The 17189-nt window shown below is 36.8% G+C and overlaps 1 protein-coding gene across 2 annotated transcripts in view; it reads left to right on the top strand.

Annotated features, from left to right (window-relative positions):
* Positions 1-17189, top strand: part of AGMO (alkylglycerol monooxygenase) — a 328052-nt gene that overhangs the window by 27498 nt on the left and 283365 nt on the right. For both annotated transcript variants that reach the window (XM_054692404.1, XM_054692403.1), the window contains exons 2-3: positions 9518-9799; positions 11162-11292. In XM_054692404.1, the coding sequence (XP_054548379.1) occupies positions 9674-9799; positions 11162-11292 (257 nt within the window). In that variant the 5' untranslated portion in view covers positions 9518-9673. The remainder of the gene's footprint in view (positions 1-9517; positions 9800-11161; positions 11293-17189) is intronic.

The following is a 17189-nucleotide window of genomic DNA, read 5'->3' as shown; positions in this document are numbered from 1 at the left end:
TATTGTAAATAGTGCTGCTATAAACACAGGGGTGCAGGTGTTCTTTGGAATTGATGTTTCTGTGTCCTTTGGGTAAATACCTAGGAGTGGAATTGCTGGATCATATGGAAGCTCTATGTTTAGTAGGTCCAGAAATCTCCACACAGCTCTCCATAGTGGTTGGACCAGTTTGCACTCCCACCAACAGTGCAGAAGAGTTCCTTTTTCTCCACACCCTTGCCAACATTTGTTGTTGCTAGTTTTTTTAATATGTGCCATTCTCACTGGTGTGAGATGGTATCTCATGGTAGTTTTGATTTGCATTTCCCTGATTACAAGTGATGTTGAACATTTTTTCATATGTCTGTTGGCCATTTGCATTTCCTCTTCAGAGAAGTTTCTTTTTAGCTCTTCTGCCCATTTTTTGACTGGATTATTTTCTTTGTTGTAGCTGAGTCTCATCATCTCTTTGCAGATTTTTGTGATCAGTCCTTTATCATTAGTGTTGGGTGCAATAATGTTCTCCCAGTCGGTGGGGTTTCTCTTAGTTTTTGTTATTGTCTCTTTTGCTGTGCAGAAGCTCTTTAATTTGATGTAGTCCCAGCTGTTTATCTTTGCTTTCACTATCACTGCTTTGGGTGATGTGTCTGTAAAGATGTCTTTGATGTGCAAATCCCATAGTGTTTCGCCTATATTTCCTTCTATGTATTTTATGGTTTCAGGTCTTATGTCTAGTTCTTTAATCCATTTTGAGTTGATTTTTGTGTATGGTGTGAGGTAGTGGTCAAGCTTCATTCTTTTGCATGTAGCGACCCAGTTTTCCCAGCACCATTTATTGAACAAACTTTCTTTGCTCCAATGCATAGTCTTTGCTCCTTTGTCAAAGATTAGTTGACCATAAATCTGTGGGTTTATTTCTAGATTTTTCTATTAGATTCCATTGGTCTGTATGTCTGTTCTTGTGCCAATACCATGCAGTTTTGATGATTATGGCTTTGTAGTATAGTTTGAAGTCTGGGAGTGTGATGTCTCCATTTCCTTCTTTTTTTTCAGTAGAGCTTTGGCTATTCGGGGTTTTTGGTGATTCCATATGAATTTCATCAATAATTGTTCTATTTCTTTGAAGAATGCCATTGAGATTTTGATTGGAATAGCATTGAATCTGTATGTTGCTTTTGGTAGGATGGCCATTTTAATAATGTTTATTCTTCCAATCCATGAGCAGGGGATGTCTTTCCATTTCTTTGTGTCTTCTTCTATTTCTTTTAACAGTGTTTTATAGTTTTCTTTGTATAGGTCCTTTACCTCTTTTGTTAGATTCCCAAATATTTGATTTTTTTTGTTTCAATAATAAAAGGGATGGTTTTTTTGATTTCTTCTTCTTCAGATTTATTGTTTGTGTATAGGAAGGCTACTGACTTTCGTGTGTTGATTTTGTATCCTGCCACTTTACTGAATTGATTGATGAGTTGAATTAGTTTTTCTGTGGAGATTTTGGGGTTCTCTATGTATATTATCATATCATCTGCAAATAGTGATAGTTTGACTTCTTCTTTTCCTATTTGGATTCCTTGGATGTCTTTCTCTTGTCTTATTGCTCTGGCTAGGACTTCCAGTATTATATTGAAAAGCAGTGGTGAGAGTGGACATCCTTGTCTTGTTCCAGATCTAATGGAATTGCTTTCAGCTTTTCACCATTGAGAATGATACTGGCTGTTGGCTTGTCATAGATGGCCTTTATGATGTTGAGGTATGTTCCTTGTATCCCAAGAATTTCAAGGGCTTTTATCATGAATGGGTGTTGCACTTTGTCGAAAGCTTTCTCAGCATCTATTGATATTATCATATGGTTTTTATATTTCTTTTTGTTGATGTGTTGGATAACGTTGATTGATTTTCGGATGTTAAACCATCCTTGTGCCCCTGGAATGAATCCAACTTGGTCGTGGTGAATTATCTTATGGATACATTGTTGGATTCTGATAGCTAAAATTTTATTGAGGATTTTTGCATCAGTGTTCATTAGGGAGATTGGCCTGTAGTTTTCCTTTTTTGTGTTGTCCTTATTCGGTTTTGGTATTAGTGTAATATTGGCTTCATAGAACGTGTTTGGTATTGTCCCTTCCTTCTCAATTTTTTGGAAGAGTTTGTGAAGGATAGGCACTAATTCGTCTCTGAATGTTTGGTAGAATTCATTTGTAAATCCATCAGGTCCTGGGCTTTTTTTTGGGGAGGTTTTTGATTACCATTTCAATTTCGCTGCTTGTAATTGGTCTGTTTAGGTGTTCTATTTCTTCTTTATCTAGCTTTGGGTGATTGTAGAGTTGTATGAATTTGTCCATCTCCTCTAGATTGTTGAACTTGTTTCCATATAACTGTTCATAATAGTTACTGATTATTCTTTTGATTTCTGCTGTGTCCGTTGTGATTTCTCCTCTTTCATTTATGATCCTGTGTATTTGTGCTTTCTCCCTTTTTCCTTTGTGAGCCTGGCTAGGGGTTTGTCTATTTTATTTATTTTTTCAAAGAACCAGCTCTTGGTTTCATTGATCTTTTGGATTGTTTTTTTAGTTTCAATTTCATTTATTTCTGCTTTGGTTTTTATTATTTCTTTTCTTCTACTGGTTTTGGGGTTTTTTTGTTGTTCTTTTTCTAGATCTTTGAGCTTCGAGATTAGGTTGTTTCTTTGAGTTCTTTCTTGTTTTTTGATGTGAGCTTCTATTGCTATATATTTTCCTCTTATTACTGCTTTTGCTGCATCCCATACATTTAGGATATTGGTGTCCTCCTTGTCATTCAATTCAAAGAATTTTTTTTTCTTTTTGATCTCCTCGTTAGTCCAGTGGTCTTCCAGTAGTGTGGTTTTTAATCTCCATGAGGTAGGATAGTTCCTTGCCTTCTTTTTATGATTTATTTCTAGTTTGATGCCTTCATGGTCAGAAAAGATGGTTGGTATGATTTCAATCTTGGTGTATCTGTTGATGTTTGTCTTGTGCCCCAGTATGTGATCAATCCTGGAGAATGATCTGTGTGCGCTTGAGAAAAATGTGTACTCCGTTTTTTTTGGGTTTAGTGTTCTATAGATGTCTGTTAAGCCCAAATGCTCTAGGTCCTTATTTAGAGCTTTAGTTTCTTTACTTATTTTTTGTCTTGTTGATCTATCCATTGTTGATAGTGGTGTGTTGAAGTCTCCCACTACATATGTGTTTTCTCTGATGTCTGTTTTCAGAGAGGACAACAGTTGTCTGATATATTTTGGTGCTCTTTCATTTGTTGAGTATATGTTAATGAGTGTTATTTCTTCTTGAATTATTGTCCCCTTAATCATAATGTAGTGACCATTGGGGTCTCTTTTTATTTTTTGAGTTTGAAGTCTGTTTTATCTGATATAAGTATAGCTGTTCCTGCTTTCTTTTTTGGCCCATTTGCTTGTAGGATTGTTTTCCATCCTTTGACTTTGAGCCTATTTTTATCTTTTGTAGCTAAATGTGTTTCCTGGAGACAGCAAAAGGTTGGGTTTTGTTTCTTAATCCAGGCTGCAACTCTGTGTGTTTTTATTGAAGAGTTTAGTCCATTTACATTTAGTGTTAATATTGATATGTTAGCATCTGTATTGCCATTATGTTTGTCTTTCCTTTGATTTTATTTATTTATTCTTTAATAACTTTTTTTTTTTTCTGGTCTTCTTTCGTTGTTATTTGTCCCTCTGAGGTTCTGGCTTTAGGATTCCTTGTAGTATTTTTTGGAGTGGGGGTTTAGTCGTAATGAAATTCCGGAGTTTCTCTTTGTCTGGGAAGGTCCATATTCTTTCTTCATGGAGGAAAGAGAGCTTTGCGGGATAGAGTATTCTTGGTTGGCATCTGTTTTCTTGAAGTCTGTTGACTATGTCCCTCCACTCTCTCCTTGCCCGTAGTGTTTCTTCAGAGAAGTCTGATGTCAGCCTGATTGGTTTTCCTTTGAATGTTATCTGTGTCTTCCCTCTTGTCAGCTTCATTATTTTTTCCTTGTCCTGGATTCTTGGGAGCTTTACTATTATGTGTCTTGCTGTGTTTTTCCTTTCGTCGTGGAAGTTTGGTGTTCTTGTTGCTTCTTGTATATCAATTTTCAGCTCCTTCTTCGCATTTGGGAAGTTCTCTTCAATTATCTCCTGGAATATTTTCTCTGTTCCTACATCTCTCTCCTCTCCTTCTGGAATTCCTATAACTCTTATATTTCCTTTCCTCATGGAGTCAGATAGTTCCCGAAGTCTTTCTTCATTCTTTTTCCTTCGTACTTCTCTTTCCTTTTCTGTTTTGGTTCTTTTTATTTCTGTGTCTTCAAGAGTACTTATTCGTTCTTCCATTTCATCTATTCTGCTTTCATTGCTTTTTCCAGAGTTCTTTAGTTCCTCCATTAATTCTTTGATCTCCTGCATTTCTTTTATTTCCCTCTTTAGGGACTCTATTTCCTTCTTCTGATCTATCACTTTTTTAATCATGGCAATTTTAAATTCTCTTTCTGGAAGGCTCAGAAGTTCTTCCAAGTTGCTGTCATTGCAATCTGGGGAGTGGTTTTCTTTTTGTGGTGTGCTTCTTTCCTGAGGAGTTGTTAGGTTGCGTGTGGTTCTTCTACTCCCTACTGTCTGTTTTCTAATTTGTCGTATGCGTTGGGACACTGTGTTGCTCGGACTGACTGGCATCTTGGGTGAACTTCTCCGCTCCCCTCTGGCTCTTCCAGGAGCCATCTCTGTCTTCTGCGGGAGCTTTCTGCTGGTTTTAGTCAAGCAATGTTTTTACTGAAGCAATGTCCCTGTTCTAAAATGGAGAAGCGGGATGCAGTCCCTGCGCCTCCGGTTTCAGGCACACTCTTCTGCGCCCCCGGTCTGCCCCGGACGTGGGTGCCTGCTCCCTCTGTGGGCTCAGACTGCTGGTCGGAAGGGGCCTGGCGTGGGGTGGGCTAACTTCCCGGCTGGCCACTGGGTCCTCCAGAAGCCTTCTGCCCCATTCAAGCAGTCTTAAGAAATTTCCTGTTCTATGGGGTGTTAGTGACTTTTTTTTCCTGGTCGCTAGGTGGCGCCAGAGATCTCTCTTATTGTCCTTGGGGGGCTGTTTTTCGCCCCCCCCACCCCATGGGACAGGGAACAGAGCGGGAATGGTAGGGTAAACCTCAACAGCTTTGGGGTGCTGTGTCTGCCTTGTGCCCCACCGTCGTGGGGAACCCACGCCCCTAATTTCGTGCCCCGGGTCTCAGTTCAAAGCCCTCAGGTCCAGGACGCGGGATGTAGCCCAGTTCAGTGGCGCGGGAATGGCGCCTTTTGCAGTGCTCCTGTGCCTGGGCGCTTGGTTCCTGCTTACTCAGGGAGGGACCTTCACCTCAGTGAGGACCTCCGCGCGTCTCCCTGCAAGCCTAGGTCGCAGGCGCGGGGACCTGGGCCATTGCGATCCCGGTCCGCGTTTTCTTTTCAAGCGCGCCAAGCGCGCTGCTTTCCCGAGCAAGCTTACCGGCAGCCCGGGCTGTGTGCGCGTCTCCCGGGGTCTTTGTTCTTCTCTAATGGCGCCCGGAGCTGTTCGCTCACCGCAGCAGCGAATCCTGCAGGGTTCGCCTCAGCTCCCGTTCACGGGGTGTGGTGGCTGCAATAGTTCCTTTCCACTCACAGTCCCGCTTGCTGCGTCGTTTGTTCTTGTTGGTCGTTTTAGTTTGTTGTTTCCCTCCTCTCTCTTCCCTCCTCTTAATAAACGTGCATGTGCTTATGAATGGGAATGTCTGCTGAATTCTTTCTCAGAGGGACTAACGAACCCCACTCATAGAATCCCATCATCTGAGTCCCAACAGACTCACATGTGATTTTTGTCAGTGAGAAACACCAGGAAAATCTTTTTATTTATTTATTTATTTATTTATTTATTTTTAATTTTTATATTCCCCATACAATTGCAACCCCAATTTTCACCCCAATCCCTCCTTCCCCTCCCCCCCAAAGAGTGTCTCTGGTTCATAGTTATTTGTTGATTTTGATTTTTTTCTTTCTTATAGTTATTCTTTTTTCTGGTCCATATTTAGGTTTTCTAGATTCCTGTTATGAGTGAGACCATCTGGTATTTTTCTTTTTCTTTCTGGCTTATTTCTCTGAGCATGATCCCTTCCAGCTTCATCCATGTTGCTGGAAATTGCATGTGTTTATCTTTTTTGAATGCTGAGTAATATTCCATTGTGTATATGTACCACATCTGCTTGATCCAGTCATCTATTTTTGGGCATTTGGGTTGTTTCCAAAGCTTAGCTATTGTAAACAGTGCTGCTATAAACATAGGGGTGCAGGTGTTCTTTGGAATTAATGTTTCTGTGTCCTTTGGGTAAATACCTAGGAGTGGAATTGCTGGATCATATGGAAGCTCTATCTTTAGTAGGTTGAGGAATCTCCACACAGCTCTCCATAGTGGTTGGACCAGTTTGCACTCCCACCAGCAGTGCAGGAGATTTATTTTCTCTCCACATCCTCGCCAACATTTGTTGTTGCTAGTTTTTTTTAATATGTGCCATTCTCACTGGTGTGAGATGGTATCTCACTGTAGTTTTGATTTGCATTTCCCTGATTACAAGTGATGTTGAACATTTTTTCATATGCCTGGTGGCCGTTTGTATTTCCTCTTCGGAGAAGTTTCTTTTTAGCTCTTCTGCCCATTTTTTGACTGGATTATTTTATTTGTTTTTGTTGAGTCTCATCAGCTCTTTGTAGATTTTTATGATCAGTCCTTTATCATTAGTGTTGGGTGCAAAAATGTTCTCCCCGTCGGTGGGGTTTCTCTTTGTTTTTGTTATTGTCTCTTTTGCTGTGCAGAAGCTCTTTAATTTGATGTACTCCCAGCTGTTGATCTTTGCCTTCACTATCACTGCTTTGGGTGATGTGTCTGTAAAGATGTCTTTGTGGTGCATGCCATGTAGTGTTTCGCCTATATTTCCTTCTATATATATTTATGGTTTCAGGTCTTATGTCTAGTTCTTTAATCCATTTTGAGTTGGTTTTTGTGCATGGTATGAGGTAGTAGTCAATCTTCATTCTTTTGCATGTAGTGACCCAGTTTTCCCAGCACCATTTATTGAACAAACTTTCTTTGCTTCAGTGCATATTCTTTGCTCCTTTGTCAAAGCTTAGTTGACCATAGATCTGTGGGTTTATTTATGGGTTTTCAATTCAGTTCCATTGGTCCATGTGTCTGTTCTGGTTCCAATACCATGCAGTTTTGATTATTATGGCTTTGTAGTATAGTTTGAAATCTGGGAGAGTGATGCCTCCATTCCCTTCTTTTTTTTTTTTTCAGGAGGGTTTTGGTGTTTTTTTTTTTTCAGGGTTTTTGGTGGCTCCATATGAATTTCATCGATATTTTTTGTATTTCTTTGAAGAATGACATTGAAATTTTAATTGGAATAGCATTGAATCTGTAAATTGCTTTTGGTAGGATGGCCATTTCGATAATTTTAATTCTTCTGATCCATGAGCAGGGGATGTCTTTCCATTTCTTTGTGTCTACTTCTATTTCTTTTAACAGTGTTTTATAGTTTTCTTTGTATAGGCCCTTTACTTCTTTTGTTCAGTTTATTCCCAAGTATTTGATTTTTTTTTGTTTCAATAGTAAAATGGATGGCTTTCTTGATTTCTTCTTCTTCAAATTTATTGTTTGTGTATAGGAAGGCTACTGATTTTTGTTCGTTGATTTTATATCCTGCCACTTTACTGAACTGATTGATTAGTTTAATTAGTTTTTCTGTGGAGTTTTTGGGGTTCTCTATGTATATTATCATATCATCTGCAAACAGTGATAGTTTGACTTCTTCCTTGCCTATTTGGATTCCTTGTATGTCTTTCTCTTGTCTTATTGCTCTGGCTAGGACTTCCAGTATTATGTTGAAAAGCAGTGAACACCAGGAAAATCTTGAAGAATGAACCCAACTGAACTTAGAGGCTTAAGAATAATCAGAATGCACATCTATCTGCATGCTGTAAACATCTATCATAGTCTTCATTTCATTGTTGCGTTGTGAGCTACAGTGTCCATATCTGGTTTTATAACTTTCTGTCTGATTTTATTTTATTTTATTTTTTTTAAGATTTATTTATTTATTTATACAAGCACTGGGTACAGTCAGAAGCACAGGAGAGTGAGAGAATTCACCAGAGCCAGAGCAGGGAGCAGAGCAGGCAGAAGGACCAAAGTACACTGCTGAGGGGAGCAGCAGGCGGCAGGAGAGGTCTGCGCACCATGTGGGACCCTCCTCTGTTGGCCGGGGATTGAACCGGCGCTGCAGAGGCTGTGGGCAGCTTCACAACCCAGCACTCAACCGCTGTGTCACTGGGGAGGCTCTTTCTGTCTGATTTTAGATAAACATTCTGATACTCCAAAATAATTTACAATGTTCAGTTCTTCCCGTTCCCACCTCCATGAGCACATATCTGGTCCTTTTCATGATGGAGCACCATATTTATTGTCATGCATTTCATAACCATATCACATACATGTATATAGGTGTACTACATTTTCATTTGGTTCTGATCTATTTTTCTCCTTTGGATTATGAATTTTTTGAGTATTGCATCCTAAACCCATTTTACTCATCAGTCTCATGGTTTTTATTGTGGGATTTACATAGCATGTAGGTTTTTAAGAACACATGTGTTACATGATACCACAACTGATTATATCCATGCCAAAATGTCAGTGGTGTCTGTAGATAGTAAATAATCTGTTGTTTGTTTATAGTTCCTATTTCCCTTTTAAAGCTGTCATATAGTAATAATTTAATTAAATCTAACAGAACTTTTAAAAAAGATGACATAGGAGTTAAAGGAAGGGCTGAAGCTATTGTGGAAATCTCTACATATTCACTAGTGAAATAATTCTAGACTAAATCAAAGGTTCAGTAAATCAGCTGTGGCTCCACCTGGAAAACAGAGATAAACATCTTGCCAGCTTCTTCAATCAGAGTCTCTGTAAGTACAAAGAAAAATATAGATGTGATTAGTCAAGATTCCTTTAAGCGTTATAGATCACACAACAAGCCAAATACCCCTAAATTGATTTACAAACATTCAGAAGTTAAGATGATTCAAATCCAGAAGTAGAGGCGGTAGCTTATATAATATATTCAGTGCTTTACTGAATTTCAAGCTTAGTCTTATTGCAATTGAAGCACACTGTTCCTTCAGGAAAAAATGTCTATGAGAAGACTACAGACTTGAGTACAATGTGAATTTCAAAAGGGAGAAGAAAATTAGTTTTCCTCATGTGATATCAGTCTTGAACTTCCACCCATTTTTCCAGAGTGAACTTTAACCTGTTACCACTTTTTTCTTCCCTTTTCCTAGTAAGTATCACATGGGTTTTGGTTTGTTTCTCGTTTTGTAATGATAATTTTCTTTCCCTACAGCCAAACTCCAGTGCCTATGTTTGGTTTGGTCATGATTCCTCAGCTTTCCCTCCCCCACATGCCCCATTTCTGGGACACTGCCCACTGAACCCTGAACTTGTTCTTGATCCCGGTATATTCCTGTCTCTGTCCACAGAATCTGCTGTTGGCTGTGTGCTCTATGGAGCTTTGTTTCTAGCTGTTCTCTGACAAAGCTTGTTCTGTGCTGCACATCTCGTCCTCTTTGTTCAGTCTCTGGCTTCAAACACTGAATCACAAATATTCTCCAGCTGGGAATCAGACAAGAGTAGAGATGAAGAACCCAGAAGCCCAACAGGATGTTTCGGTTTCCCAGGGAATTCGCGTGATGTTTTACATGATGAAGCCCAATGAAACATCATTCCAAACCCTAGAAGAAGTGCCTGATTATGTCAAAAAGGTGAGAGGCTATAGGGGAAGAGGCTGCTCTTGCTTTTATTCTGAATAAAAAGTAAGTTAAAAACATCCTGGGTTTTTGTGCACTCTAATGCTTCAAATTATGAAATTCTAATAAAAAATGATTCATAATGGCATGGAGCAAAAGTAGAATTTCTGCTCGAGTTGAATTTTTGTACAGTGTCTACAGTCTTCTATTAAACTCATATTCCCTGATAAGTCACTGTGGAATATAATCAAGTTTTCCAGGACAGAATGACATTGCAAATTTTGCTATTAGAAATTCAATATCAATTGATTATATGATATCCATAAGCCTAGTAACAGTCTTATTTTCAAAAGGTAAACTCATCTACCACCTCCCAAGGAACTGTTTCCTCTTTAATTTGGTAGAGTAGTTCTGCAGAGTGGTTACAGAGCTGACTGAGTCCAACTCTGATTTCCTAAGTTTGAACTTGAACCAAGTTTTCTTTGAAACTCTGAAGTGTACAGAGGCACTTTTCACTTCTGGTTTCTGGCTATGATTGAAAGTGGAAATATCCAGAATTAGAACTTGAATACTGAAGTTCTCCACCCTTTCAAAGTTGTTCCTACAACACTTACTAGTTTAGACCAGAAATAGAAAAAAAAAAAAAATGACATCAGAGAGTAAGGTTTTGGGAGTTCAGTTTAGAAAACTTCAGAACTCACAGTTCCAAATGAGTGCAACCCATATCTGTAAGGATTTTATATTCTTTCTGATGTTTTTAAGAAAGATGTACCTACAGCTTCATGAATTAATATTTTTTATATTGTAACATCAAACCTGTTCACTGTAAGAGGGAGCCTTAAGGTTGAATGAAAAAAAAAAAAACACAAAAATCTAAAATAAAGTTTAAAACATTTGAAATCATCATGCCCTCTGAAATATTCAGAAAATATTCTGTTTCAATTTTATCATTCTTGTAATTCTTAGAAAAACTAGAATATTGTATATCCTTAAGGAAAGCCTTTTAAAGTGTGTTGAACTTAGTCAAATATAGATATTGCCTTGTGGTTACTGAACTTTAAAATGTATTTTTTAAATCTAACTTGGAATATGTCTTTACCAATATTATTATTTTCTGGCACAGTTTTCAAGGTTACATTTATAGCTATATTTAATTTCTAAATTGGATGATAGAATTTAAACACCTGTTTTGTGTATGTCCAAAATAATTAGATTTCATTCCCTGTTGGGAGGAAATGATCCTCAAGGATAAGTCTATACTTGTCCTGCTATGAGATGTTACTCTGGGCCCCCCACTTTCTGAGTGACTAATCAGGAAATGTGGAAGAATTTCATACCAAGCACAATAGCATCTCTTTTCTGCAATTTCCTTTCTAGGCAACTCCATTTTTCATTTCCTTGATGCTGCTTGAACTGGTTGTCAGCTGGATTCATAAAGGGAAGCCACCAGGTCGTTTGGATGATGCATTAACATCAATGTCAGCCGGTGTTCTGTCTCGGCTTTCAAGGTGAGTTACTTGTTTAGCAGCCCTGAGTGAATAAACGGACATTCTCCAAATATGAAGGATACAATTATTTGGAAAATTAGACTATTTTCACATATAGCCTCAAGGAATTCAATTATTGTCATTATTTGAAAATTTGATTATTTTGTTCATTGTAGATTTCTTTTTCATTTTTTTAAAAAAATACTGCCCTAAATATTATTTATCTTCATTACTCAGATTATTGGTGCCCCCATAAATTTTGTACCCAAGGCAATTACTCTATTTGTCTTACCCTTGAAATGGACCTAGGTTACGGTCTGGTTATCCATGGGAAAATAAATCTGCCTAAGGAAATTCACATTTCCAATATAGCAATCTGTGGTACAGAGACTCCCTAATCTGAATTCCTACATTGGTCTTCAAATGATATCCCTGTATTTATCCTGCTTCATTTGTAGCCAGGCATTTTCCATGATATGAACCTGGTATACACTTTTCACCGATTCCATATATCCTGAGGATAATAAATGAATTCCTTTCCTGATCTATGAGATGTTTGTCTACCCAGCCTTTCCTCTTATCCCTCCATTCTCCTTCCCCTGTTGCAATATTTGTTTCTTTCATTCTTTAATATGCTATTCCCAAGATGTCACATGTGCTTCCCTCTGCTTGGAAAGCCAACCATGAATCTAAGTCTAGACTTATATAGAACAGTCACTCCCTTTCACAAATAATAGCTATTCTCCAACTCTGCCTTAGGTATCACTTCACTATGGTCTTAAGGAATCTTGTATTTACCCCAGATATACAATCACCACATAGCATTAAGTTCACCTTTTCCCTCCCAACCCTCCTTGCTAACTTGCTTTCCTGGAGAGCAAGTGGTGTACTTTCTTCATAATTTTAACTCTTATGCTTGTAGTGATGTAGGTAGTGCAAGGTAGATAGTTTATAAAAAATAATCTCTTAGGTTTATGTTAATGACACATTGAGAATGGAACAAGTAATAGTAAATGAAAAATAACATACTACGTATTAGAAAGAGTATGTTACAGTTGCTGAAGAGGGAAACCAATGGAAGACTTTTCAATCCATTGGAAGCTTTGATAGGTAGAGATTTGCCAAAGAGGCAGAGGATGAGAGAAGTTTGTGATTTGTGTTGCTGATGAATGTTCTCATTTCTGCTTCCCACCCATTGCTGTTTTTACTGTTTCAGAGTTTTACTTCTGACCAGTCCTCATTGCTTTGGAATGTTTCTATGAACCATCCTATGAGAAACCAAGGTTGATTTTTAAAAATGCAATGAAAACTTAAAGATATCTGAGAAAAAATAATTTCCCAAAATTGTTTTAAATAAGAAACCTAAAAGTAAAACTTCTTTCATAAATTTTACTATGAAAAAGATGTGTTAATAGGTATAAAATAATGCTCATCTAATATCAATATTAATAACTGAAAAACTGCTCACATGGTTGCACATTGCTGATACCCTAAATAAAAGTTTACAATTACATAAAATTTCCTCTGTTTCATGTCTCCCTGGAACAGAACTGAAAAAAAAATGCATTCAATATACTAAAGGGAGATGTAGGTTTGGTTATTGAAAAATATCGAGTTGGCTATGGTAGTTCATTCTGAGACAGTTAACTGTATGTGTTTATGGAAATCATATGACTGATGAACTATAAAAAGAACATGAAGTGCCCCACAGATACGATTAGAGATCACATATTTTGTCGAATTGGAATGAATTTATTAAAAAGTCAGAGAGCCATCATCTTGAATGAATGCTTTAGCATTTCCTTTACTTTCTTAAGTTTTACTTTGGTTATAAGTGAAATTAGATTACTCTCTTATACCATCGTAATCACTAGAAATATAAACTGTGTCCTTTCTGCTGTATTTCTGCTGAATTGTGTCATAAAAAATGATACAGTTATAACAGGATATATAAGAATCAAGTATAATTTTTGCTAAAAACGAGTCCCCAAATGATAAGTTATGGGAGGGGGGCTGGGGAAAAAAAGAAACCAACCAAAGCTGCAGGAATAAGACATATATTTCTTTTCTCCACATCTCACTACTCATAACACTCTTTAAGCTAACACAAGCTAACTCTGGTGCCCTTTGAAAGAAAGGTAAAGGGTTATGAACTTTGGAGCATATTTTCCTATAACTATTTTGAAAGCGTACAGCAAATTACTTCTTTTATGTTCTTGTAGGTGTGAATAGCAGTTCTAAATTTGAGATGTGGATAATTTTGTAAGTTTTGCAAAGGATTTTACCTTTTATAGCCTTTTCTACAATAGATCTCTGCAAAGCAAATTATCTGAAGATGAAATTCGGAAATATTTTCCTGTATTTTGTTGCTATCGAAAAATAATGACCCGGTGAATCAGGAAAGTTAAGCTCATCTTTAGGATTCACTCCCTTCTCCGCAGTAGATGAGAAAAGGGGATTTTACAGAATCTCTTAAAACAATATTTCAGTTGATCCCACAGCATCAAGGGGAATTTTTGTGCAAATCATTAACAGCTGAGGGGTAGATTAACGCGGCATTGATCATATCCTCTCTGAGGGACTAATTTCATTTTTTACATCAGCCACAGGGGTTTGCCACATCATTAAAGTACAGGATAGCGAGAAAAAAATTGTTGTATACCTTTTGTTAATCCACTTGTGAGGAATAATACTTGGGATAATAAGTCCAAATTGGCATGTGGCCTCTGATGAAAAAAGTTGTGGAAATCAAAGTGAAACCCTGAACATGTTTTTCCACTTTGCCATTCATGTAATGGAAATGCTTTATGCGGACTTTGAGGAAAAACAAATGTTTATTTGAGTGTATTCATTGTTACATGAAATTTGAAGTATCTTGAAATAAGTAGCATACTTATCATTTAATAGGAAAGATTTATGCTCTACCTTTCTAGTCTTTTTGTAAGGGAAAATGCTAACCATGGACAAGATTATATCTTGTTTACAAGTCTGTTGGACAGACCATGGTGTATAATAAAAGTCCATCTGTCCTGAGAACCAGACTCTGGGCAGGCTGCATCTGTTTTGCTCTTCTAGAATCTGGTAGGCAGGCTTCCTAGTCAGAATCTAGTCCTGAAGTTATAGACAGATATTTCTGTTTATCATAATTAAGCAGTGTATCATATGCAGATAATCTGCTGCCCTTTCAAATTCTTGCTTACGCAACTGTTAAACTTAAACTCAACCAAATATTTATCGATTCTGTTTTTTAAAAAATATTTAAAACTTGTGAAATATTCTGCTACTGACTTAAATGCTAACGAGTGAAAAATAATCACATCTTTTTTTTTTTTTTCCCCGCTGTATAAGCAGAACTCAATTTCCAATCCTTCATTAGAAAACCGGGACCTCAATTTGTTACTTCCTTCCAATGTTTCTGCTTCCATAAATTGCATCCTCCCCAGAGAAATTTTATTCCCGATATAAATACCTACAGTATGTTTGTTTTTAATGGGTTCATTTATTCTGTTGAAACAGCAGATTATAAATCAAATTGCAATAGGTTGGCGGGATAATTTAAGTAGGTAAATTTTCAAATAAGTTGAGGACACTCACTTTTAATACATATGGGTCACTGCCAATTTTTACGATGGAGCTAGCTCTGCAGTGTTCAAGGATACATATGCACAGTTCTGCTGGTCATGACTGCCATGGAATTTTCCATTCCTGACAAGAAAATTTGAATTCACCAAAAAACATATTTAAAGAGGAGGAAATTAAATTTCTTTGAAATATTTTTGACTCCTTGGTGTGGAGAATAAAGGAAAATTGTCTACTTGCTTTTATACTAGGCTTTAGTATCAGAGTCAGTGCTGCCTTTGGCAACATCAGGCTTCTAACAAATAAGTACCTGTCATTTTCAAATAAAAATTCTGAATGCAGATTCACTGTTTGAAATAAGAGATAAATGTATTTATGTAATGTTAGTATTTCATTAATATATTTTATTAACTTAACATCATTAAGAGAGCACCCCACCTGAGGAAATAAATTTTGAAATATCATTATTGTATTTGCTAGGAGAATGGCTTCATTCCCTCTTAAATTTTTACCTTAGAAACCTTACAAATAGGTTTTGTGTTTGTTACTAATTGTGTAACACTTTTTACTATTAGACTAAACTTTCCGAATGAATGCAAGAGTCCTTATTCTTATTTGTCTGGATTTGTGGGCTTATTCAGGAGAGTTATTGCATTACTTGTAGCAGTTTATTTCTCTCAAAGCAAAGGACGTAGCTAAACCAAATCTAACCATTGTGTTTATAACAATGTCTGTGGCTTTCAGGTTGCTGTAAAAAAGAAATTAAATGATTGTTTCATAAATGTAATGTCATATCACACTAAGAAATAATAGTACAAATTTTACCTGTATGCAGAAGGTGGAGTTTTATATTATGTTCTTTGTTATTACTGAGCAAAAATCAATATTCCACTAGATGGAGCAAAAGTGGCAGTAGCTTTACAGATAGTGCAAGTTTCTGGGCTAAGGTAAAAATATTTAGAAATAAATTGGAAAACATCTAGAAAAATCAGTATATGTAATCCAAATATGTTTATTTATTAGTAACTTCTTGAGGCTTATAAAGATATTTATAATTATGTCATCTAAATGTCGGTTTATTTTCTGATAAGACAAGTTTAATAAAAATAAAAATGTCTAATTATCATCAGTTTTGCATAGTCTAGTCAAATCACACAGTACATACACTTCTAAATACAGTTATGAAATAATATAAATTGTCAGATGTTGATGAGTACACAATTCTACTTAGAAAGTTGCATTGAAATTTTGAAAGTTTGCAATGAGAGCATTATCTCAAATTTTACTTGATTGATTAATGATTAGAGCATGAGAGTGTTTGAGAGCTAGATAATTTTAGGGTTCATTCAGCCTAATGCTCTCATGTCTTAAATTAGCCCTAAGACACTGAAAGTAGGAATGGCATGACCAGTGTTACCTCTGGTAACACTTTTGTTACCTCTGGTAACTGCTTTTGATAATGGGTATACTTAAAGTCAGAGTACTTTGATAATTCAGATTTATCCTAATGTATTGCTTATTTTTAAATCTCAACTAAGTTTATCTTTTTAAAAATCCAGGCTCAGTAGTGGAATAACAATTTAGTGCCTTATTCGATTTTATAGTAACTAAAAATTGACAAGTTAAGTTTCTAATATTGAGAGAAAGTAATTAACTACCTTTCAAATGCCAGAGAGAAAATAGGTATTTGGGGGAAATTTATAAATAAAATAGGACGAGAGAAAAACCTCTTTATAAATAGATTGTTTATTAGAGGATTCTAGTATCTTTTAATATTTAGATCATTTTTTTGGTCTCATATTCAAACTTAAGAGTAAAAGGGAATTGAGTATTTGGTTATTCAAAGCCCCTGTGCTTCCCAGTGTTCCAACTCCACGTGATAAAGTTAGCTCAGTATATACATGTAAATTACATATGTCTCTTCCCACAGGATGGGGTTTAAAGAGTTGACGTTTGAATTCCAAAGTGCAGGGTCATATACTGGGAATGGGGGTTGGGAGAGGACAGAGCAATTGAGAAGAAAATAAAAAGGAGTTTTGGTTTATGATTCAGAGTCTGGTGGGAACATTTTTGAAAATGTAGGTGCTATTTCCTGCAATCAAGGGCTTTCCAGAACTTGATAATCATTTCCCAGCTGTATCCCTTGCTGAATGTTTTCAGTGGTGGGCACTTGCATGGCTGTTTTTTCCCCCAATTATGATGGAAGAGGATCATATTCATCTTGCTGATAGAAAGCAGGGATTATAACTCCCACAGCTTCTCCCTTCTTTCCCTTTGCCTTGAGGAAAGTTTGGCTTCATGCTAAAGTGTGAAAAGAAAAAAAAAGCTTAGACTATAGT

The sequence above is a fragment of the Talpa occidentalis genome, unplaced genomic scaffold (genome assembly GCF_014898055.3).
Source record: "Talpa occidentalis isolate TD23 unplaced genomic scaffold, MPIMG_talOcc4v2.1, whole genome shotgun sequence".
Lineage (NCBI taxonomy): Eukaryota > Metazoa > Chordata > Mammalia > Eulipotyphla > Talpidae > Talpa > Talpa occidentalis.
The sequence above is the reverse complement of the archived record's forward strand: the minus strand, read 5'-3'. Positions and strand labels throughout refer to the sequence as shown.